The sequence below is a fragment of the Populus nigra genome, chromosome 7 (genome assembly GCF_951802175.1).
Source record: "Populus nigra chromosome 7, ddPopNigr1.1, whole genome shotgun sequence".
NCBI classification, from domain to species: Eukaryota; Viridiplantae; Streptophyta; class Magnoliopsida; order Malpighiales; family Salicaceae; genus Populus; species Populus nigra.
The window spans coordinates 14131208-14157365 of record NC_084858.1 but is presented as its reverse complement, the minus strand read 5'-3'; the positions used below and the strand labels follow the sequence as shown (position 1 = coordinate 14157365).

Sequence of the window (26158 nt, the reverse complement as noted above, 5' to 3'; positions counted from 1 at the left end):
GAAAAGCGTTCCATGACCATGTGCGGACACTATATTTAATTCATACGGAACCTAAATAAGTTGAGTATTTATATCAAACATCCTTCTGTACATTTCTCTCTTGATAAATAAAAAAAAGAAAGACATTTGGAGACAGTACAATTGCCATCTCTAATCGTTTAGAGTATTGCTGCCTTGGACAGGAGTCCATGCTAATAGAGCTAAAGGTTCCTGGGATTTGTAACATTAATGGAACCAGTGGAGAACTGGGATTTACTGCCTTTTTCTTTCCCTATACAAAAAATAGAAAAAAAAAAAAAAATTCACAATCAAGTTGGGCTGACCATTCGAGTCCCCGAGGTTATGATGAAATCTTTACCATCCCAAGTTGACGTAATTTCCAAGATGCTCGAATTGAGTTCCCTTGAACCTTCAGCCATGGGCAGAAAATGTATTGCAGCATTGAGCACACTTTATGTGAAAAATTTGGCATCCATACCCATAATTAATAATTGTTTCGAAAAGCCTGAAAAGGCCACAATAAGTTTGAACCAAAATTGTCAAAAAAATTGGCTTCATTATTTGCTCTTGATTTCCCTTGGTTCCCATAGTAGGAGTCTGAACGTAGGATTTCAATGTTAGAGACTTGCGAGATCAAGTCTGCTTATATTTCCATGTATCTGTACGGTGTGAAACAGCCATGGCCATTATGGTGACGTTCCGAGGCAAGCACCTAACCCCAGAGCAGGGGTCTTCATGTTGCCAAGTTGGAAGGTACACATTAGTCAGCCCTTCCAAATTCAATGTGGGTGGGCTCGGGTTTGCTTTTTCGAACAAATATTTCTTTTTGTCAAAGAGTCCCACTTTCTTCTCTTTTCAGAGTTAATTTCTTTCTTAACTTGGCTTTGATCTTTTCCATCAGACTGTCTTGTTCAAAAAAATCATGTTCAATCCCATTTCGAGAAGCTATCTCTATTATATTCAACTCAAACAGTGTAAGCTACACGTAAAATGTTGCTCAGATTTTGCTTTCATTGCTGGGACCTATTCCCAGGAACTAATAAAACAAGGGATAAGGAAAGAAAAAGAAGGCAAACTACCAAATACAAGTTGGGATTTAATATGAGAAATGACCAGACTGAACTCCTAAATCGGTGAAGCCCAGTTGGGCTCCTAGATTACCAATGAGGGTTTTGATATATCTATCATCTCTTGGGGATGTCAAGGCCTATTGGTGAAATATTCAATACGATCTGTTTTATTTGGAAGGTTGTTGACCATTTCAATTAAATGTTGCTTTCACAAATTATTGTAGTTTGTGATGTTCATCCTCAAACTTTATAATTTCACTGCAGAAGATTCAATCAAATTTAATGCGATATGGACAAGTTGAGAAAATATTTGAGATAAGTTTCTGAGTATAATATAATTCAGTAAAGAGACAACAATTAATATTTATACACTTAGGGTTGTATACAATAACAAAAATACAATGCACTATGCATAATCATACTCCTATACTAGGTAAACATGTATATATATACCAGGTGTAGTGTATATCTCCCTCTAGCTAAAAGTGGGGATGCCATATGAAGCTTGAACCAAAGATAGGGAAAAGAAGCATGTGAAAGAGGTTTTGTAAGAACATCAGCTAATTAATTATAAAAAAAGATAAAACGAATCTAAATCTCCTTTTTAGCAACTCTATCACGAACAAAATAATAGTCAACTTCAACATGTTTAGCATGAGCATAAAAAATAGAATTCATAAAAAAATATGTATCATTAAAATTATCTCACCATAATATAGCCATAAGAGCCAAGGGAAGCTGAAATTCTGAAAGCAGAGAAGGATTTCATAAAATTTAAGTAGTATTATCAGCTAAAGTCTTGTATTTGTCTTTAATTGAAGAGAGAGGAATTGTTTTTTATTTCCCAGACTTCTATGATATTTGCGTATGGCCAAGATATATAAGATAGTCCCCAATGGACTTTCGATTATCAACATTGTTGGCCAAATTAGCATTAGTGAAACCATAAAGAGAAAATAAAAAGCTACGAGTGACGTGTAAATCATAGGAGGTTGTAGCCTTTAAATAATACAAGATGTACGTTTTACCCCAGCCCAATGAGCATAAGAAATAACATGTATAAACTAACATATCTTAATAACAACATAATAGATATCAAACCTTGATATTGAAAAGCACTAACGATCTATCTATAATGTGTAAGATCAAAGTATAAAGCACCAGATATCATGGTCAGTGTAAAAGACGTAGAGGAAAGAGTTTTAACGACTTTACATGAAGACATATATGCTATATGAAGGATATTAAGAGCATACTTGTGTTGTGTGAGCATGAGTCTCATAGAGGTAGGTTTAACTTCATTTTCCAAGAAGTAATGCACATAACCTAAACTTGAAGCTTAAACTTTGAGCTCCGTAAATTGATCAAATGTTTAAACATAATCGAATTACTCTCAGTAAGCAACATATCATCAACATACATAAGTAATTTTTTTTATCTTCTATGGATAAAATAAAAAGAGAGAGGTGCCCATCTTTGAAGCATGAAAGCCAATAAAAAAAAGATAATTATTTAAATGATTGTACCATGCCTGATGAAAAAGCTGGGGTAGTGTTTCTTATAGAAGAAATGTTGCCAAAATTTTGTTAATAAAGGAATAAATTTTTGTAGTTGTACAATCTTTTCCATGCTGATAAGTTCACATAGTGAAATAATAATGTTATCTTTAAATGTTATTGCCATGATTATGAATCAATTCTTTGTCTTAAATAAGAATACAAATTAAGGATTGTTACAAATATGATGTAGGACAGACGACATGTAATTTGTTTTATTTAAAACTAAAAAGAGCCATCCACCCATTAAAAAAGAAAAGGTTAGGCGGCCGTGCATGAGCTTTTTCATCCAGGCTAAGTCTGCGGGCCCATCCTTCTAGCTCCTAGCATGCATGATCTTTTTGTTAAATAGCACTAAAAGTTTTTTTTTTCTTTTTTTAAGAAAATTTAGAATAAAATTTCTTGAAATAATATTTAAAGAATTACCTGATTATGCTATAATTTTGAAAAAGATCAGAGATTTTTTTTATGATAAATTAACAATTATTTATGAATATTTAAATATTAATCTAATAAGCTGTTTTTTTTTTAAAAAAAAACTTTGGTTATTAATATTAAATGAGAATAAAATATAAAATCTTTTGTTTAAGAATTTTTATATATTATTTTTAGATTTATTATTCTTATATATTTTGTACAAGTTGATAAAAATGATTGATTTATGAATTTCTTTTTACATTTATGATCATAATAAGTTTTTCTTTAAAAAATAAATCTTCTGATAAAAATATCATTTTGTCAATACAAAAAAGAAATACATGAATAATGAAAAGGATTCTTTTATTATAAAGATACACTTTTTTCCTCGTTAATTCAAGTCATTAGAACTTTTCCCAATATTTACTTGATTATCATTATTTCTTATTTAATAGATTTTATTGCTAAAAAAAGTCATTTTATTGTAAGAAAAATACATGAATAACAAAAGAAATTTTTTACTAAAAAAATATTTTTTCTAGAATTTCAATTACTTCATTTCTTATAAATATTTATTTTAATTGCCTTATAATTAAATAAGAATAGATTTTGAAAAGTATTCCATGATCTTATTACTAACAAAAACTAAATGAGGAGGTCCTTTTACTATGCACCACTTTACAAAACATTATTTGTGATGTTTTGAAATTTAATGAGTAGGTAAAAGGCAATAAAGCCCTTGGAGGTTTAAAAGTTGGTAGAATTAAATGAAGGGTATTGTAGTATTTGTATAAAGAGATGATAAGTATAAATAGAAAAAAAAAAAAAAAAAAAGAGATCTGAATTTTTGAGAGAGCAAACCGTGAGAGAGAAGGGAGAAAGAAGAAGAAGAGAAAAGAGGGGAAAATAAGGGAAAAAGGAAAGGATTGGAGGAAATAAGTTTAAAGGTAAGATTATGTATATATGTGTGTTCTTTAAGCCTTAATTTCTGTTTTGATAAATGTTAGGGTTTTGAAGATTGTGTTTTGGGTTTGATTGATGAATTAATTGGAAGGTTATGGGTTGATTGTTGTGGGTAATTGGTTAATTAGTTGATTGTGAGAGATTGGAGGTAAAGATGATGATTTTGAGTTATGATTTTATTTGAATGGTGAAATTGTGTTAGAAATCAGGTGATGACAGTAGGTAATCTGTGAAATTCTGGGTTTGAGGTTGAAGATGACGAAAATTCAATTTGGTCCCTCAATTTGTGAAATTACAGTTTGGTCCCTAAATTTTGGGAAAATTATAATTTGACCCTTAACTGTATTTTGAGACTCTGGACAGTATTATTATGAGGTTAAGGATGATGAATCTGAGTTTGATAATTGATTTGGAATATTTTCAGTTTGGTCCCTCAATTTCGGGAAATTACATTTTAGTCCCTGAACTTTATGAAAATTTCAATTCGGTCCCTGGTTCGTTCTAGACAGAATTAAGGATGGTTTATGGGTGAAAATTCAGTATAGTTATGTATTTTCCAGATTGGTCAAATTTTGGTAAAATTACGTTTTGGTCCCTGTTTTGGAAAATTGTCATTTTAGTCCCTAAACTTAGGAGACTAAACCTGGTTTTATTTTATGCATTTGGATCTCTTGTTTGAGTTGCTTTTGAGTATATTTTCATATTGTTGTAGGTTCTCCTAACGATCCTCAATAGGATTTTCGGGTCTTTCGTCTGACATTCCTTTAATTCTATATTTTCCGGGTGAGTGGGATAATCTTTAATATGCATATATGATAAGTAAATATGTATTCTGATTATATAATGAGTACAACTCGTTAATTTCTTGAATAATTATATATGTTGCTTATTTTCCGAGTACTCATTTATTCTTGAATTTGCACTCGCAATCTGTCACAGTAAATTCTATTTGATATGATATACGTTTCTTGGATGATTATGTGAATATCTAATATGCCTTGATATGGGACTTGTCAGTAACTCCATGCTAACGGAGAGTAGTTAGCCTATGTGCACATAGTATTCTGTATACCTAGCTGGTGAGAGAGGCATCAGCCTGTGGTGACTGATCATCCCACAGTGGTCACCTTCGGGTGTCATCTGGTCACTTTTGAGTGTCATCTGGTCACCTTCGGGTGTCATCTGGTCACCTTCGGGTGTCATCTGATCTCTGACATGTAATCCACTACGTTATGATGATATGTTTAGTATGTATATGATATGTTCAGTATGTATATGTATATGTATATGTATATCAAGATAAATCATCTTGCAAACTATTAATATCAAAATATCTAAAATGTATATTAATTATTATTCCCTCACTGAGTTTGGTTGAACTCACCCCTCATTCTTAATATTATTTCAGGTTCTTAGTTTCTGATAGCAGGTGAACCTTGTTGAGTGTTCCTGCTTCTTCAGTTTTGGGTCAGTATGCCTTGCTTATCTTTCAAGGCTGTTTGATTCGATGTCTTAGGCGCTCCACTATTACTTTGTTTTAATTAAGTTTGGATTTTTGACAATGTAATAAGTATTATGGATTATTGTTTTGTTTTAATTACTGATGAGGAGTTTTAAAATATCTTTTGGTTTCATCAGTTAATATTTCTGAAGATTATGAAATGCTGCGTATTTTTGAATAAATTATTCTTTTGATATGTCCGTTTTGAGGCTTAGCGCGGGAGGGGTGTCCTTCCGCCACCGCTCCTGCGTTGCCGGTCACGGACCCGGGATTCGGGTCGTGACAAAGGTGGTATCAGAGCCCGGTTTTGTTAAAACCTCGTAATCTGTTTTATTTATTTAAAACCCTCGTAATATGTGGAGCTTAGGATCTATCTTGTCTTGATGTCATTCCTCCAATCTAGTGTTTTGTGTGTCGTCCTTAAAACTCCTTTATAGTTATGTTGATATATATATATAAATGCATTTTTTTTTTAGGAAATATGCCGAGAGCTAAACATGTAGTTAATACCGATTATGTCGGTAATGATCAAGAGGACATTCCTATCGCTCAGCTTAGGAAGGAGAGGCGCAAAAAGAGGGTTAGAACCCCTTCGCCTCAACCAATGGAAGCAGAAGTTCAAGATGAGGTGGAGTTTGAGGGAGACTATGGTCTGGATGTTGGTAAGAATCAGGAGCAGGGATCCCATGATAGGGTGTCTTATACTGATAGTGCATTGGATAAGATTGGACAAGCCATGCAGACCCTGGCTGACCTTTTAACTGAGAAGGAGAAGGATAAGAATGCATCTTCGACTTCCCATACTGTGCATGGGGTGAAAGTGCCATTGTCAGAGTTCCTTAAGTTGGCACCTCCTACATTTAAGGGTGTTGATAGCTCTGAGGACCCACAACAGTTTTTAGATGCAGTGTGGCGTAGGTGTGAGGCCATGGGATGCACGGATCATCGTGCAGTGACTTTAGCATCTTTCAGGCTAGAAGGAGAGGTGGCTGTGAACTGGTATGAGTCCAAGAGGGGTGAAAGGGCAGTTAGTTCGCCACCGATGGAGTGGAAGGAATTTTCTGAGATGTTTTTGGAACGTTTTCTACCTGAAAGTGTGAGGGAAGCCAGATCATATGAGTTTGAAAAATTGGTTCAGGGTGACTTGACTGTGGCAGAGTATGAAGTGGAATTCACACGGTTGTCCAGATTTGCTGGGTATTTGGTACCGACTGAGGAGAGGAAGATTAAGAGGTTTGTTCGGGGTCTTAATAGCTACTTATTCAAAGCTATTGGGGCTCATGAGTTTAAGACGTACTCGGCCATAGTGGATCGTGCCCGAGCTATTGAGGCACGAGAGTTAGAGGATGAGTTATCAGTGGGTTCGGTCAAGAGGCCCAAAGTGGCAAATCAGTTCTCTTTTCAGCAGCGGTCTGATACAGGTCCTAACAGGGGACATGGGGGCCGGCAGGGCCAAGTAAGTCAGTCAAGGAATTACTTGTCGAGGTCTATTATCAGGGGAAACAATAGACATAGCATGAGTGGAGCTGGTCTGACTCAGAGCCGAGGTATTGTTCAGTTAACACCACAAGGTTCAGATGGGAGGCCTCAATGTCAGTCTTGTGGGTCTAGGCATTATGGTACAGTCTGTTATAGGCAGACAGGAGCTTGTTTCGGTTGCGGGCAGACTGATCACTTATTGAGGGATTGTCCGAACAAGCGGTGGTCCAAGCCTGGTGCTTCTGTACCGATTACATCTTCCACTCAGACTCAATCAGCTAGCCATTCTGTGTTTCAGGGTAGTCGTGGAGCTGGTGGGCGTGGCCAGCGGGGCCGTGGAGTAGGCGGTAGAGGTTTTGTGCCAACAAGTCAGAGACAGGCACGAGTTTTTACCATTACTCAACAGGATGCCCAAACATCCAATACTGTTGTCTCAGGTACACTCTTAATATGTTCCTTCGAGGCTAGAGTGTTATTTGATACGGGGGCAACTCATTCTTTCGTGTCGTCATATTTTGCTTTAAGGTTTACTAAACAACCCATTTTGTTAGAGAGTCCTTTGTGTGTGGCTACTCCTTCGGATGAGGTTATGTTTGGGGAATATGTTTATGTTGATTGTGAGGTTAAAGTGCAAGGTAGAAACTTATTGGGTGATTTGGTAATTTTAGAAATAGTAGGTTTTGATGTGATACTAGGTATGGATTGGTTATCAAGGCATCATGCCTCAGTTGATTGTTGGAATAAGACAGTGGTTTTCAAGCCTGATGAGGAGACAGAGTTTGCTTTTCATGGAGATGGGTTATCATCTCCATCTAGTATTCTCTCAGCCATCACGAGAAGGATGGTACGAAAGGGTATGCAAGGGTTTTTGGCTTATGTGCATGATGTGAACATGGAGGTCCCGAGGATGGAACAAGTTTCGATAGTTAAGGAATTCATTGATGTTTTTCCCAATGACTTACCTGGACTACCTCCCAATAGGGAAATCGAATTCTGTATTGATCTAGTTTCAGGAACAAAACCAATCTCTATGGCACCTTACAGGATGGCGCCAGTAGAATTAAAAGAGTTAAAAGAGCAGATTCAAGATTTGTTAGATAAGGGGTTTATTCGTCCGAGTGTGTCTCTGTGGGGAGCACCTGTTTTATTTGTAAAGAAGAAGGATGGATCAATGAGGATGTGTATAGACTATAGACAGTTGAACAAGGTCACTGTTAAGAATAGATACCCACTCCCTCGCATTGATGATCTTTTTGATCAATTACAAGGAGCTCAATGTTTCTCAAAAATTGATTTGCGATCAGGGTATCACCAGTTGAGGATTAGGAATGAGGATATTCCTAAAACTGCCTTTAGGACTCGTTATGGGCATTACGAGTTCCTAGTGTTGTCTTTTGGGTTGACGAATGCACCTGCGGCTTTTATGGACATGATGAACAGAGTTTTTAGGCCGTTTATTGATAAGTTTGTTATTGTGTTCATTGATGACATCTTGGTGTATTCAAGAAGTGAAGAAGAACACGAAGGGCATTTGAGATTGGTGCTTCAAACTCTAAGAGACCATCAGTTGTATGGAAAGTTCTCAAAGAGTGAGTTCTGGTTAGGGAGTGTTGGGTTTTTGGGACATGTGGTGTCCAAAAATGGGATAGAAGTTGATCCACAGAAAGTGGAGGCAGTTAAGCAGTGGCCTAGACCAGTTACAGTATCTGAGATTAGGAGTTTCTTGGGTTTAGCAGGATACTACAGAAGATTCGTGGAGAATTTTTCCAGAATCGCTGCTCCGTTGACGAAGTTGACACAGAAAAGTGTCAAGTTTCAATGGTCAGAAGAATGTGAGAAGAGTTTCATGGAGTTGAAAGAAAGGTTAATTACTGCTCCAATTTTGACAGTACCTTCAGGGTCTGGTGGTTTTACCGTGTACTGTGATGCATCTAGGATTGGTTTGGGTTGTGTTTTGATGCAGAATGGTAATGTGATTGCTTATGCCTCGAGAAAGTTGAAGAATCATGAGCAAAATTACCCCACACATGATTTAGAGATGGCTGCGGTAGTGTTTGCCCTTAAGATTTGGAGACACTACTTGTATGGGGAGACATGTGAGATATTTTCAGATCATAAGAGTCTTCAATATATCTTCCAGCAGAAGGATCTGAATTTGAGACAGAGAAGGTGGATGGAATTGTTAAGTGATTATGATTGCACGATTCAATATCACCCGGGCAAGGCAAATGTTGTTGCAGATGCCTTAAGCAGAAAATCTATGGGTAGTTTGGCTCATATTCAGGAGGTGAGGAGACCCTTAATTAAAGAGTTACACGGATTGTTAGATGAGAGGGTCAGTTTTGAGATTTGTGAATCAGGAGCATTGTTGGCTCACTTTCAGGCTAAGTCAGACTTGGTAGACCGGATTAAAGTAGCTCAAATGAAGGATGAGCGACTTTGCAAGATTCGAGATGAGTTGGAGTTAGGGAGAGCTCCGGGTTTTGTTATCCATGAAGATGGTGTGTTGAGATTTGGTTCCAGGTTATGTGTGCCTGAGGTGGATGATTTGAAAAGAGATGTGATGACAGAAGCACACCAAACTGCCTATACTATACATCCTGGTTCTAACAAGATGTATAGAGACTTGAAAGAGTGTTATTGGTGGAATGGCATGAAGAGGGACATTGCTGAATTTGTATCTCGATGCTTGACCTGTCAGAGGGTTAAAGGTGAGCATCAGAAACCACCAGGGCTTTTGCAGCCATTGTTAATTCCTGAATGGAAATGGGAGAGGATCACCATGGACTTTGTGTCAGGTTTGCCTCGGAGTCAAGAGGGTTATGATTCGGTTTGGGTGGTAGTTGATCGTTTGACCAAGTCAGCTCATTTCTTGCCAGTAAAGGTGACATATGGGTTTGCAAAACTGGCAGAAATCTATGTTAATGAGATCGTAAGGTTGCATGGTGTGCCGATCTCAATTGTGTCCGACAGAGGTCCACAATTCACTTCTCGGTTTTGGGGGAAGTTCCAAGAAGCTCTGGGGACTAACATTCAGTTAAGTACTGCTTTTCATCCTCAAACAGATGGACAATCTGAGAGGACTATACAAATTTTGGAGGATATGTTAAGAGCTTGTGTCATTGACTTTGGTATCGGATGGAGCAAGTATTTGTCCTTGGTGGAGTTTGCGTATAATAATAGTTATCAAGCGAGTATTGATATGGCTCCATATGAGGCTTTGTATGGCCGGAAGTGCAGATCACCTGTATGTTGGTATGAGGTTGGTGAGAGGAGATTAATGGGTCCCGAGTTAATACAGATTACTTCAGATAAGATTAAGGTGATCCGAGATAAGCTTCAAACAGCTCAGAGTAGACAAAAGAATTATGCGGATAAGAGGAGGCGTAATCTAGAATTTTCAGTGGGTGACAACGTGTTCCTAAAAGTCTCCCCGACTAAAGGAATATTCAGATTTGGGAAGAAAGGAAAGTTGAGTCCTAGGTTTATAGGGCCATTTGAGATCTTAGAAAGAGTAGGGGTAGTGGCATATCGGCTTGCCTTGCCACCTAATCTATCCTCTATACATCCAGTGTTCCATGTTTCGATGTTGAGGAAGTATTTGTCTGATCCATCTCATGTGCTGGAAGTTCAACCGGTTGAGCTGAGGAAAGATATGACATACGAAGTTCAACCAATAAAAATAGTGGATCGACAAGTTAGAAAACTTCGGTCGAAAGATATCGCATCGGTTAAGGTTATGTGGAGCGGACACCCACGTGAAGAAGCGACGTGGGAGCTTGAGGAGGAAATGCTCAACAAGTATCCATTCTTGTTTGAACTTGATGGTAAGACTTCATTTCTTAAAGTTTAAGTTTCGAGGACGAAACTTTTATAAGGTGGGGAGATTGTGATGTTTTGAAATTTAATGAGTAGGTAAAAGGCAATAAAGCCCTTGGAGGTTTAAAAGTTGGTAGAATTAAATGAAGGGTATTGTAGTATTTGTATAAAGAGATGATAAGTATAAATAGAAAAAAAAAAAAAAAAAAGAGATCTGAATTTTTGAGAGAGCAAACCGTGAGAGAGAAGGGAGAAAGAAGAAGAAGAGAAAAGAGGGGAAAATAAGGGAAAAAGGAAAGGATTGGAGGAAATAAGTTTAAAGGTAAGATTATGTATATATGTGTGTTCTTTAAGCCTTAATTTCTGTTTTGATAAATGTTAGGGTTTTGAAGATTGTGTTTTGGGTTTGATTGATGAATTAATTGGAAGGTTATGGGTTGATTGTTGTGGGTAATTGGTTAATTAGTTGATTGTGAGAGATTGGAGGTAAAGATGATGATTTTGAGTTATGATTTTATTTGAATGGTGAAATTGTGTTAGAAATCAGGTGATGACAGTAGATAATCTGTGAAATTCTGGGTTTGAGGTTGAAGATGACGAAAATTCAATTTGGTCCCTCAATTTGTGAAATTACAGTTTGGTCCCTAAATTTTGGGAAAATTATAATTTGACCCTTAACTGTATTTTGAGACTCTGGACAGTATTATTATGAGGTTAAGGATGATGAATCTGAGTTTGATAATTGATTTGGAATATTTTCAGTTTGGTCCCTCAATTTCGGGAAATTACATTTTAGTCCCTGAACTTTATGAAAATTTCAATTCGGTCCCTGGTTCGTTCTAGACAGAATTAAGGATGGTTTATGGGTGAAAATTCAGTATAGTTATGTATTTTCCAGATTGGTCAAATTTTGGTAAAATTACGTTTTGGTCCCTGTTTTGGAAAATTGTCATTTTAGTCCCTAAACTTAGGAGACTAAACCTGGTTTTATTTTATGCATTTGGATCTCTTGTTTGAGTTGCTTTTGAGTATATTTTCATATTGTTGTAGGTTCTCCTAACGATCCTCAATAGGATTTTCGGGTCTTTCGTCTGACATTCCTTTAATTCTATATTTTCCGGGTGAGTGGGATAATCTTTAATATGCATATATGATAAGTAAATATGTATTCTGATTATATAATGAGTACAACTCGTTAATTTCTTGAATAATTATATATGTTGCTTATTTTCCGAGTACTCATTTATTCTTGAATTTGCACTCGCAATCTGTCACAGTAAATTCTATTTGATATGATATACGTTTCTTGGATGATTATGTGAATATCTAATATGCCTTGATATGGGACTTGTCAGTAACTCCATGCTAACGGAGAGTAGTTAGCCTATGTGCACATAGTATTCTGTATACCTAGCTGGTGAGAGAGGCATCAGCCTGTGGTGACTGATCATCCCACAGTGGTCACCTTCGGGTGTCATCTGGTCACTTTTGAGTGTCATCTGGTCACCTTCGGGTGTCATCTGGTCACCTTCGGGTGTCATCTGATCTCTGACATGTAATCCACTACGTTATGATGATATGTTTAGTATGTATATGATATGTTCAGTATGTATATGTATATGTATATGTATATCAAGATAAATCATCTTGCAAACTATTAATATCAAAATATCTAAAATGTATATTAATTATTATTCCCTCACTGAGTTTGGTTGAACTCACCCCTCATTCTTAATATTATTTCAGGTTCTTAGTTTCTGATAGCAGGTGAACCTTGTTGAGTGTTCCTGCTTCTTCAGTTTTGGGTCAGTATGCCTTGCTTATCTTTCAAGGCTGTTTGATTCGATGTCTTAGGCGCTCCACTATTACTTTGTTTTAATTAAGTTTGGATTTTTGACAATGTAATAAGTATTATGGATTATTGTTTTGTTTTAATTACTGATGAGGAGTTTTAAAATATCTTTTGGTTTCATCAGTTAATATTTCTGAAGATTATGAAATGCTGCGTATTTTTGAATAAATTATTCTTTTGATATGTCCGTTTTGAGGCTTAGCGCGGGAGGGGTGTCCTTCCGCCACCGCTCCTGCGTTGCCGGTCACGGACCCGGGATTCGGGTCGTGACATTATTAATTACAATAGTGTATTTTTTTAAATTTATATATTTTTTCTAATTTTATCTTTCAAAATTTAGTTTATTGGAGATTAGGTTTCATGATTTGTCACGGATTTGACATATTAACCCAGTTGACTCAAGCTTTTTAGTCTCTTATTTTAATTGATATTTTTTGTTTCAGTTTCATCCTTCAACATCTACAATATTGGGTTGATTATTAATTAGACCTTGTCATTTATTTCGGTTTAATTTTTATGAGGATATTCTGGTCTTATGACCCGGGTCATGGGTTTTGCGAGTTAACTTGGGTAGATTTAAGTCATTTTATTGTGTCTTTTTTTAGATTGATTTTTTTTTCAATTTTATCATTTAATAATGAGTTTACGGTTTATTATAAATTGAGATTCATTGTTGTAGGCTTTGTAGGTTATACCAGGTTGACTTGAGTTATTTTTTCAATTTATTTTCTATGAGATTATCGTGATCTCATAACCTGAGTTGTGGGTTTGGTGGGTTAACCCGAGTTAACTCATGTTATTTTTTTACATTTTTTTTCTCAATTCCATCTTTCAATATTGAATTGATTGAGAATTAGATTTTATATTTTTTATATTTATTTTTTGTAAGGTTATTCTAATCTCATAATCGAGTTATGGATTTAGTAGGTTGACTTAGGTTTATTTTTATGGGTTATTTTTTAATTTTTTAAATTTTAATATTGAATTGATTAAGAATTAAGTTTTATAATTTATTTTGATTATTTATATGAGAGTTATCATGGTTTGATGATCGCGATAATATATTTGTAAGATTAATCCAAGTAAATTCAATATATTACCATTTCAATATTATAAAAAAATTATTAATAATATTAAATATTTTTTTATGTTAAAAAAATAATGTGGCTCGCAGTCCATTGCGTGCCAAATAATATAGTGCAAAACTACATCTAATTCATTTTTTTTTTGATTTACGTGGGGTATCCGGGCCAGCTTGCGCGCACCACGAGCTTGCGCGCACCACGACTATTCCCCACGGCCCACTGGACATCCTGCAAGCCCAGGGGCAGGTTAGGCACTGCGGGGGTGACAGACGTGCACATAGAGAGTCGAACCCGGGACAGGAACAGAACAAGTCACACGATTGACCACAGCAGCTAGGCCCTCAAGTGCCATCTAATTCATTTCTAGTATTTTGATCAAGCATCCTTCCGTACATATCTCTTTAGTAAAGCATGATGCCATGCTGGTTCGAGCTAGCTTTTCATCCAACTATGGTCATATTCAAAACATTAATGTAACTCATGGAGAACTGGGATTTACAGGCTCATTTTGCTGATTAAGAAAAAATCTAGCTCCCTTTTTTCTTTCCCTATACACAAAAAAATTATTTGAGTTCGGGGTTACGATGCATCTTTCGTACGTAGTCGGAACGTATTTTGGTTCCATTAACAATAGCTTACGGCTCCTAAAGTTGACGTAATTTCCAAGAAGCTGGAATTGAGTTTCCTTGAACCTTCAGCCATGACAATAAAATGTATTGCGGTATCGAGCACACGCTATACGAAAACCTTAGCATGCCCTCCATGCCCATAAATAATTGCCTCGCAAAGACTAAGAGTCTGAGTGCATGCATCGTTTCAATGTTGAAATAACATTTAGTTAATGTTCTGAAACATTAAAAAATAAATACAATAAAGATATATAGTTATGAACAATCTTCGTATATTTTCTATTTTGAAATGATAAAAATTCATTCTAAATTAACCTATAAATATGTTTATTTTGTCTTCACTATCATCTCTCCAATAAAATATACTTTTATATCTTTTATGTTTCTTGATCAATTTTATCCCAAGCTAAATCAAGTTTCAGGCGTCTTCATGTTGCCGAGTTGGTAGGTACAATTTGTCGGCCCTTCAAAATTCCTCGTCGGTGGGCTGGAGCTTGCGTTTTCGAACACGTATTTTTGTCGAAGAGTTCCATTTTCTTCTCTTTTCAGGGTTAAAATCGTTCTTAGCTCGGCTTTGACCTTATACATCAGACTGTCATTTAGCATGCTGAGGACTTGTTCAAGAAATTCACGTAGCTACAGTGCCCTACTCTCAAATCCTCCTTTCTGAAATAATGCATTAATTTAATTTACTCTCTTTATCTCTTAAGAAATCAAATCCGAATTTTACCATACACCACAAATTAAGTTGCTAGATCCCGCCATTGATAAATTTGGTCCATGCAAGAGTTTCTTGCACAGAGTTTTCAGCTCAAGTTACAGATATATGGAACCGGTTCCAAACCTTAAAGCTGGCCAAGACTTGGTCGCTAGCTTTTCCTATTCTTCAGAGGGATACTCCAAGCTTATTTCTGTTGCATTTCAATAAGTTACATTCATGATATATATATATATATATATATATATAGGGATATGTTCATGGATAATTAAATTCTCAACCTTCTTGATTGGCTAGTCTAAAATAGCGGACAGGGGACCAGCACTAGACCATGATTTTTTTAGGTTCTGATGTATGAAATTCTGTATCGCGCGGTCCTTCCCAGCAAAACAGTACTCCTAGCATGTCTCGCTTTTTCAATCCTTGAGCTACACGATATATAACAATTAACAAGAGATATGACATTTTCAATCCTCGAGTACTTGCACGTTTTCAAAATCAGTTTCCCCCCCTATATTTGTGGCCATTGTCCATCTTGCTCCCTGTGTTTTATACTTGGTAGATTGACACCAAAATTGAAAAAAGCTGGTCAATTTCCTCAATCAACAATTCTCCTTTCTGAGTGACCTCCGGTAGTTAGTTCAAGTGATTTGGTATTTATTTCTTTTTAATAAAGTTTTGAATTCGAGCCTTATGTATAAAGTATATTATTATTGAGTAAGTTTTACTTTTTAGTGGGCCGACCCGACTTGATTGGATTAGTGAGAGTTTTGTGGGCTTCTAAATAAAAAGATTTAGAAGAGAAAATAAATTTCCTTTCCATAAAAACATCAAATTTGCACTTTATAGAAAAACATTCAACCAGTTACCGGTGAATGGTACAACGCATGACGGTGGAAATTGTCATAAAAAAAATATTTTGAGGGTAATCGATGCAAATTGACCAATATTTTGAGAATCTCGATGTCAATCAACAAAAATTAAAACATTGAGTGTAAGATGACAAATTAACACAAACACAAGAGGCAAAAAAGTAATTTTAGCTATATAAACTATATCGCGCAGAATCTTATGACTTCGTCCAACATTCAACACCCTAAATGCTTGTTTACACCCATATGGTTCTGGATTACGCTCGCTTTGCATGACAATTGAAAAGGGCTGCAAAGAGTTTATTTACTATTATTTATTTATTTATGCTAAAAAAGCTAGGAAGATTCTAGCACAAGTCTTTATTGTTTATTCAACGGCAATTTATTTTATTTTATATAATTAATTATGATCATTCCACAGCGCACTATCACAATCAATTTATTTAAAATACTATAGCTTAAAGTGTGCCAATATCTTTGAAGACCTAAAATTCAACAAAAATCCAAAAGTATATCAAATGGGAGTTTCGTATTTGTACTTTTCTTTGCCCTTTTTTCACCTTACACTCTCATAGGTCATGCATGGCCAACGAAGGAGAAATAGGTTACCTCTTGAAATAAATAAATAAATAAATAAAATGTCTTTGTTTAAATTATAGCGTCAAGACTTGTGGTTTATTTCTTCTTCTTCTAGACAAAAAGAAGCCGCAGCCACCAGCTAAAAATTGTTTGTCCAGTTCAAAGCTACTGCACCGAACTCTAATTAGAGAAAAGCTACAATCACCTTACAGTTATCGGTCTAAGTAATTACTTCCAATCATAAAGGAGACACGTAGTATATTAGTAGAGGATACATGGTAAACTTAGAAGTTGATTGTGATAAAAGAATCATCACAGACAGACAGAACGAAGGTCGAAGCACTCACAATCTATATTAAGTAGCCTTCATGGTTATAGTGGTTTGCTTGAGGTACTTGAACTTCCCTGAATAGCTAGGGTTTTGCTTCTTCAGGCCTTTTGTGGTGTTTGAGACCAGCAGCAAATAAATATTATATATAGACTGCAAAACATGGGGAAGAAACTGGATGCTCTTTTTGGAAGGAAATTAAGGACCTCTAAATTCAGTTCTCTAGCTAAACTAGCAGTTTCTAGGATTGCTATCCTCAAGAACAAGGCACAGGTCAGGTTTTCCCATGCAAGGTCTGATGTAATTCAGCTCCTTAACCTTGGACACCAAGAACGAGCTCTCCTTATGGTAATTCATGATATTCCCTTTTCCTTTTTGATTCTTTGATCTTTCTATCTTTCTATATTTGATGTATGATGGGGTTTGCTCGACAGGTTGAGCATGTCATCAAGGATCAGAATATGGTGGATGCTTTTGTTATGATGGAGGATTACTTACATTTCCTGAATGATAGAGTTGTTCTACTTGAAACAAGCAGGTTGGTTTCTTGAATTTTGATTAATTAAGTTGATCATTTACTTTTAATTGTGTCTGTGGTGGTGATATAGTGTTTGGAAAAGTTGTTTCCTTTGTTCTGTTATTAAATCATATTTGCTTTTGTTTACACAGAGAGTGTCCTGATGAGCTCAAGGAGGCAGTATCGAGCTTGATCTTTGCATCTTCAAGATGTGGTGAATTTCCAGAGTTGCAAGAGATTCGTGGGGTTTTCGTATCAAGATTTGGAAAAGAAATCGCTGCTTGTGCTGTCGAATTGCGCAGCAACTGTGGAGTGAATCCCAAGGTAAAGAGCTGAATATTTGTAGATTAAATTGTTGCAAATTTCTTCTCATTTTTTTTTTAAATTCTTTTTTTTTAGATTATACTAAAGTTTTCTGCAAGACAAGCAAGCTTGGAAAGCAGAAAGAAACTGCTAAAGGACATCGCATCTGATAATGGTATCGTTCTGCATTTGGAGGAAGATGCTCCAATGGTTGCACAGGTACGAAACTTGTACATTACAGAATGAGAACAATTCCGTATGCAATGTAGAGTTTGAGGCTTAAAAATCACTTATGGTTTCAGGAAAAAATGGATGTCAGCCAGCCGAAGCAGCAGGAGCAGCATGTAGAAGATTTTAAATCAGCCAAGTTAGATGTTACTGAGTCCCAAGCCAGGACACACGTTTTGCCTGAGGAGGAGCTGTCTGAATCACTGAAAGGAAGGAAGAAGTACAAAGATGTAGCTGCTGCAGCTCTAGAGGCTTTTGAATCAGCAGCTTATGCAGCACAAGCTGCAAGAGCTGCTGTTGAACTCTCAAGATATGATTCTCAGGACATTGAACGGGATGATCATGGCGATTCTAGTCATGGAAAAGGGACTCTGTATGATTCTGATGGGTCATCGACACCTGAACTTCAAGGCAGATATAAAGTTTCAGAGGTGAACAAGCAAGCTGCAAGAGCTGCTGTTGAACTCTCAAGATATGATTCTCAGAACATTGAACGGGATGATCATAGTGATTCTAGTCATGGAAAAGGGACTCTGTATGATTCTGATGGGTCATTGACACCTGAACTTCAAGGCAGATACAAAGTTTCAGAGGTGAACAAGCAAGCTGCAAGAGCTGCTGTTGAACTCTCAAGATATGATTCTCAGGACATTGAATGGGATGATCACGGTGATTCTAGTCATGGACAAGGGACTCTGTATGATTCTGATGGGTCATTGACACCTGAACTTCAAGGCAGATATGAAGCTTCAGAGGAGAACAAGCTATCAAATGATAGTTTGGTATTTAACGCAATATACACGATTGAGAATATCAGTTCTGAATCAGAAGATGAAAACATGAAAGGAAACGGAAGAGTGCATCTTGAGTTTGAAGAGAGCAAAACAAAACCTGGATTTGATAGGACACCATCTAATTCAAGTTCAGATTCCGACGGGAACATGTGGAATGAGAGATATCAACTTTCAGATTCACTTTCCCACAATAAGCCAGTAGGTAACGAGATGGTTTCATATTTGGTTGACAAGAAGGCTGAGAGGGAACAAGTGAGCATTCCATCACCAAAGCACCATGACTTGGACTTGTACAGAAATACTAATTTACTTGCAGATGAAAACCAACACATCAGAGAGTACAATGCAGTCCATGACGAAGATGTCTCTTATGAGGATGAAAATAAGCTTCCATACCAATCTCCAAAGTGGATACCACTCAAATCTCATGCCGATGCCATGATAAATCCCAAAAAAGGAAACTATGAGTACAAAACCGCACACTCCACAACTTCTGCTGAGAATTTAAGTACACGTTCAAACATAGACAGGAAGCGTTTATCAGTGAGGACCAGAAGAGCAAGGGGGGCCTGAAAAGAATAAGTGAAAAGCACCAAAATTTTGTTTCCTTGGTTCCATTCAGTTTTTGCTAAGCCATATGTATAGGATTTCATAATTTTATTTCTTCATATTTTGTTTCATAAATAATTGGCGGTTTGCACATTCAATATGAAATAATAGATGAGAAAAATATTCTTTCCTCTGCTTTCTCAGGACCTTTATGTACATGCACAGGTCTCTCTAACTCCCAATATTGAAGATGAGAACATGGCAAGTCAAAATGGCCTTTTTGTTAACTGAAGGTTTAATATTCAGAGATTCTGACTCTCAAATGAACTTTAAACTTCTCATGCCTTTCATAGCAGAATTTCAGAATTTTGTACTGCAATAAATAGATGGACAAAAGTTAGTTATATTTTTCACTAAACAAAGATTTTCTCAAGGCATATTTTAGTAGAAACGCTTCAGGCATATATTCAAATTAGAGGGCCGGTGGGATTTAGTAGTTTGTGAATAGAATGCAAGCACATCGTGCCAAACTCAATTGGTAGGCCTTGATTTTCAAACTCGGTTTAAATCACGCCATTCTAATTATGGGCTTCATCTCTGAAAGGACGACTTTATTTTGGGTGTTTGCATAATCTAAAAGACAGACATAACTCATCAACTATCTATCAGATGCAGAAGACCAGGAAAATGCAGGCTTAACTGGAAGTTCATAACATATTCTAAGTTCAGATTCAAAGGATTTTTGTTGCCTGTAACTGAAATTCAGGCAATATGCGTGTTAACTTTCTACCATTGTGACTAACAGGATGCAGTCAATTGGCTACGATAGACACTAGTGTTCCAGCATTATTAACATTTTGGATGCTGCATCAGGCACCTGTACCATCTAACAATTAACAAGTTTTCAGGTTTTCGAATCCATGCTTTTTACTGTATTGAACAGTGATTTAAACAGCATCGAGAGGATTCCAATCATTGACATTCCCAGTTAATCTGTTTTCGGTCTTCAAGATACGATTTCCCGAATATGATTAAAATTACAGAAACAAAGTTAATGAAAAAAACCCCAGCAATATGCAACTTGAACTTGTTGATTAAGAATGGCAAACAAAGAAATCATATCACATCACACTCCAGTAAATTGTCTTCTAGGGCACGATATACAAATTGCAGAAAGAATAAGCAACCCCGTGTTTCATTAATTTTAACAAAGACAGTCCAAACAATCCAAATAAATCTAATGTAATATTTTACTGTGAACCAAACTATACCACATTAAGCCTAAATTTTAAAACTTCTCTGTATTTGTAAGTAAATTACTATTGATTGGAACCTGTATCCTGCCACAATTCAATGATATCAGTAGCCTGATTGAGAAGAGCATGCAATTGCTTCCGCGATATCCATGGCTTGCCTACTAACAATAGTCTAAGCTGCTCCCAAGCATCTTCCTTGGGCCAAAAGTAGTAGGGACTCAAAGGGATTGTGCCATGGCCTGGTATCACTTGGTTTAGTGCAATTCCAATTACCTTCTGCATCCAAATGAACTTCAATACTACTCTTGGTTTCTCTATTGGCTTCACCACCACTCCAAGCTTCTACAATATTAAAAAGAAAAAAGAAAAGTTTCCTTTAACAAATCAATTATTTCACTAATGTTTTGCCCTATCTTCTCACTATCAAAAAAAGATTAAAGGGAAAATAAACAAAAACCCTTTCAACAAATTGCATCAAATCAATTCCATAAAACCCAATTGGGTTCACTATTCAATCAAGAACAAGAAAACAATGGCATAAACAAATAAGTAAGATAAAACAAGTTCCTTGTTGCTAAATCATACATAAAGAAAAGAAATTAAGAAAAGGGCATTCAAAGGTAAGGTATGTGTGTGCAAAATAACCTCTTTCTCAGTGGATGTTTCGTTTTCTTTTTCTTCTTCAGGGAGTGTTTGTTGAGCTTTTGGAGCAGAAAGTTTGAGTCTTGCTGGGGTTTTGAGAGTAGAAAGGGATTTTAAGTGAAAACAAGAAGGTTTTGGTTTGATAGAGAATATAGGGGTTTTAAGGGGTTTACGCAGGAGGCTCTGTGAAGGAAATGTTGAGGGTTGTAAGTGGGTTTGGATTTTGGGCTGTGTGGCCATGGATGCCAACATCTTTCTACCTGTCCTTGTGTTCTTTGAGACAAGAGAGAGATTCTGTGAACCAAGAAGCCACTGTGAAGAAGTATCTTCGCCTGTTTCTCTGTTTCAGGAATTGTGACCAGAGGAAACTAATGGATAAAGGTTCGGGTCGGGTTAAATCGAACTCGAATCTTGGTTGAGGCAAAAGCAAAACTACTGGCTAATGGGCACCCTCTCCCTTAAATCCAAAAATACCTTTCACTCTTTTTAATTTTGGGATTTTTTTCCACATATTTTATTTACAAAAAAATTAAATAAAAAATATTTACTTGGAAAATAGAATAAATAAAATAGTTTGTCAAATGTTAAATTATGGATTTATACTTGAAGCATGTTCTTTAATGTATGCCAAGTCCAACCAGGTTGTAATGATGTGAAACTGTATTATTTAAATATTACATTTTTTTTTGTATAAAATTAATTATTTTATTATTTTAATATGATAATATTAAAAATAAATTTTATTATATTTTTTTAAAAATAAATATTTTAAAAAATAATTGTTACCAAACCATCCCTGAAGGCTTTTAATTACAGTTGAGGAACGAACATAAAATCCTGATACAAATTAGCAGAAAATCAGACCAATTAATCACATACATAGCCAGCTAATCAGCTTGATTTAATTAATTAGTTGAAAACTAAGGAAATTGATGGCAGAAGTTTCTTAATCCCAATTCCTGAACCCATTTGCTTTGATTCCTTTAATGTTCCTAAGTTAATTAGTTTACAAGATGAGTTTTATTACTATAACTTTGCTTGTCACGTCTGCTGTTGTTGGTTCAAGTTTTTGCAGGAAATATGGATCCAGGAAAATATTTCAGAATGTCGTGGGTTGCCACCTTCCAATTTTCTCCGACTATGAGGTTGATAAAACAATTATATTATAAAGAAAGAAAACTAAGCCTTGAGATAATTTTAATGTCTTAATCAACTGTAACTTTTTAGCCCAAATTAATACTTAATTGATTCTATTTTTTTTAAAAAATAAAGTGGAATTCAAAGACAGAAAATCAAAACAAAAAAGATAAAAAAAAATAGATGGTTTGTCTTCTTTTTAGTTAATAGATAATTGATCCTTTTAGTTTTCAAATATTCATAAACTTCATTATCCTTAATTTTTGATCCTTGATTTGTAAGAGGTAAGAGACAGTTGTTAGATTCTGACGTGGAGAGAAAAAGTTGTTATTTACACCGATTTCAACTATCAAAATGGTTAAAATATATGACAATGAGTTTCATTTAATAAGAGGGATTTTATAATGGTTGTTTAGAATATTAATTTTGCCTAAAAATACATATTGAAGTCGAGAAAGAAAAACTTTATCTGATTTGATTTTGTAATTTAGACCAGTTTTTAGGTCTATTACGTTGGTAAATCAGTTTCTAGAATTTCTAATAGTATTTTTAAAGTATTTTTAGATTAAAAAGGTTTTTAAGGCAAAAAATATTTTACCTTTATTTTTCAATCACTATAATAGTGGCTGAAATTTGGGATACAGATAACGTATTGTATATTAATTTTTTTTCCAGAGAAAATAAGGATAGACGACCATCAGCTTTTTAAAGAGATTTTAAAAAATAAAGATCCAAGCGCACGAGCCTGAGCTTGATTGTCTACATGCTTGGGCTCTTTTTTTAAATGCCCAAGTATGCTGGAGCACCAAGCTTGGGCTCTTTTTGGCTTTTTATAAAAGAATTTTATTTTATATTTAGGTGAAAAAAATATAAGAATTTTTTTTTATTAAATTCAATTGAGTTCATTATCCAAATCGTAGATTTGATGGGTTAAGTCATAACTTTTGACCTATTATTTTTTTTTAAAAATCATTTTTGGTTTTTTAATTTAAAATAAAAATTCAATTTCATCCTTTATTATCAATGATATATATTTTTAGCTTAAAATAAGAAAAAGGACATCTTTTTGGTTATTAAGCTTAAAACAATTAGGCTTGTTTTTGCTATCTTGATTCTACCCACATGTCTTGGTTATTTTTTGCTTTAAAAAATTTATTTCATACATAAATATTCTCATGCGCTTGCTTTATTATTGTATAATCAAATGATAGAAATGTTTCGGGATAAAAAAAATATTGAATCTAGTGATGTGCATGATCTAAGTCGCGAGTTTGATTGGTTTAATTGAGTTCACTTAAGGTTTTATTTTTTTAATTGAGTGTTGTTTTTTTTTTTACTAATTTCATCCTTTAAAATTGAGTTAATTGGAGATTGAGCTTTTCAATTTATTTTCTACAAGATTATCCCTGCAAGTTTTACAGGTCAACCTAGGTTAAATCAAGTGAATCTAATATGTTATTATCTCAGTATTAAATAAAATATCATTTAGCATGTCATCATCTCATCATTTTTTTAAAAAAAATATCTACCAATATGTAGCAAATTTTGAATTCATGTTTAAAATTGTTTTTAACAAATACATTAGCAATACCTAGAATTTTATTTTATGTTAGAATTTTTTTTGGTTCTAACTTATGACATAGCGCGAGCCAATTGTCTAATTATAAGAAAATCTAAAAGGTATGGGGAATCCACTATGCAAAATGCATTGTGGATCCCCACACATGGTATTGTGTATGAACTGTTCACAATGCTTTTTTTTTTTTTTTAATTTGGCCCTTAAAGACCAAATTGTAGGATAATATATTAGGGATGGGTAAGATTGAAAGATGAAGGACCAAAGTGAAAACACAGAGGTAATAGGTTGCTTTAACAAAGTTTAGACGAAATGTTTATTGTAGTCCCTAGACTTTTCAAATTATAAATATTGGATCCATTTGATTTTTAAAATTTAAGGGCAAAATCAATTTTGGTCACAAACTTCATTTTTTTTTCCCTTATTTGAGAGAGGTGAGAGAAAGTCAACGAAATCCGATGTTAAAGAGAAAATTTTGTTGGCACCAATTTTGGCTAAAAAATGTCGATATAGATGTTAAATTATTCTATTTGATGAGGGGAGTTCATATTATGTGTTTTTACCTTGAAATTTCCTAGAAAAACATACTTGAGCTCCGTAAGATTTTTGATTTTGGGTTGATTTTGAGTTTTAGGATGATTTTTTAGGTTTGTTGAGGACATGAATAGGTTTATCAAGTTGTCTAGGATGTTTTCTAGATGTTTTGAATAAAAAACATGGTTTGAAGAATGGGTTTTTGGGTTGAAAAAACTTTTGCCTTGATTTTTCAGGCGCCACTATGACAAAAAAAACCTAGCAATATTAGACGACACATCATCTAACTTATATAAAAAAAACAAATTAAAGAGGATAACATCTCGTCGACTCCATCTAAAATAAAAAAAATTAAGGGCTTGTGCCCGGACCCTTTCTAGACAGATCAAGCCTAATAGCACATGACCTTTTTAAAAAAATATATTTTTTAATTAATGAATTTTTATATGTATTTTTTCAAAATAGCTTTTAAATATATATTTAAATTAATACCCTTTCTCTTTTTTATTTTGTTTATTTAGCCTCTTTTAAATATAGGTTATTTTTAGTTATTTTGGATGCATTTAATTTTTTAAGAGATTGTTCTAATTCGTTTATAATTTTTTTATGTTTTATATAAATGAAATTTGTTTTTTAAAAAATATATTTATTTTCTGATAATATTTTTAATATGTATAACCTTGCATAATATTTTTGTCTTTTATTTTATTCAATCAATTTCATGTGTGTTTGATTAAATAAAAAAATCAATTTTTGTGAATAAAGTCCTTGAACACAACTATGTTAAATAATTTTTTAATTGTTATCTTTATTTATCATTAATGACTTTTTATTTATTTATTAACATATATAGTTCTTAATTTATTTAATTTGATATATGCATAAGCTTTTTATTTTCACTTGCTATTTTTTATATAAAAAAATATGTCGAAAAGGCCTGCATAATCATTTTTTTAGAAAAAAAAGTTGATCGATGACGGAACACAAATCAAATAGCTAGTTTTATTCTAGACAATGTTGCCTTCCAATTTAACAATTTTATTCTAGAATTGTTTTAAAAAAAGACTTATTTTATACATATCTCTTCAACAAAAAATTGTTTTTGACTTTTTCACATTTGTCTCATGTTTGAAACATTACCCAAACACAATCCTAGAGTATTCAAATATTACCTATCCCAAAATGCGTGAATTAATAAAAAAAACATGATATTCTTGCATAAGCTAAGCTTATTGTTATTTTAAATCAAGTTGGTTTGGATTAAATATAGAGGAAAATATCTCAGTTTATTGAGGGTTGTTGCTATCTACCAATTTTCTCTACATTTGTTGCAACCATAGTTTAGTTAGATTTGCATCGATAATGAACATGCAGATAAGGGGAATTTTGATAAGATGACCAGAATCAATGAGAGGTTTTGCAATAATCCTACGACTCTTGGCGTCTTTTTGTTATATATTGCACATTTTCACGAGCCCATAAAGAAACTCATTAGACATAATATGTCTAATGATTTTTTTTGTGGACGCGCGGGCGCACGCGCACACACATATATATAAAGTACCTACATTGCCATTTGCCAAGTTCCTTAACCCTAACAAAGAAAAATACAAGCTATATTTTAAAGAAGTTACTAGATAGTGGTTGTGATACACCGCGAACTGACTTAACTTTTTCTTCAATGTAAATAAAAAAGATGTTAAAACAACACAAATGTTCCTAAGAAACTAAAAAATAATAATCTGAGACTCGAG

At 34.6% G+C, this 26158-nt stretch overlaps 2 protein-coding genes and 1 long non-coding RNA gene across 3 annotated transcripts; 2 read left to right on the top strand and 1 right to left on the bottom strand.

The window, feature by feature from the left end:
- The first annotated feature begins 3746 nt into the window (after nucleotides 1-3746).
- On the top strand, nucleotides 3747-5627 carry LOC133698303 (uncharacterized). Its single transcript, XR_009843054.1, has 3 exons — nucleotides 3747-3990; nucleotides 4719-4789; nucleotides 5415-5627. It is a non-coding gene; the product is annotated as an uncharacterized LOC133698303 (long non-coding RNA).
- An 11026-nt stretch (nucleotides 5628-16653) lies between these two features.
- Nucleotides 16654-19450, top strand: LOC133698985 (uncharacterized). The gene is made up of 5 exons (XM_062122104.1): nucleotides 16654-17216; nucleotides 17303-17406; nucleotides 17538-17709; nucleotides 17785-17907; nucleotides 17991-19450. Exons 1-5 carry the CDS (start codon nucleotides 17031-17033, stop codon nucleotides 19281-19283), a joined length of 1878 nt encoding a protein of 625 aa, XP_061978088.1. The 5' UTR covers nucleotides 16654-17030; the 3' UTR covers nucleotides 19284-19450.
- An 882-nt stretch (nucleotides 19451-20332) lies between these two features.
- Nucleotides 20333-21573, bottom strand: LOC133699044 (small ribosomal subunit protein cS23-like). Its single transcript, XM_062122171.1, has 2 exons — nucleotides 21161-21573; nucleotides 20333-20857 (listed from the first exon to the last, which is right to left on the bottom strand). Exons 1-2 carry the CDS (start codon nucleotides 21407-21409, stop codon nucleotides 20579-20581), a joined length of 528 nt encoding a protein of 175 aa, XP_061978155.1. The 5' UTR covers nucleotides 21410-21573; the 3' UTR covers nucleotides 20333-20578.
- Between the last annotated feature and the right edge of the window lie 4585 nt (nucleotides 21574-26158).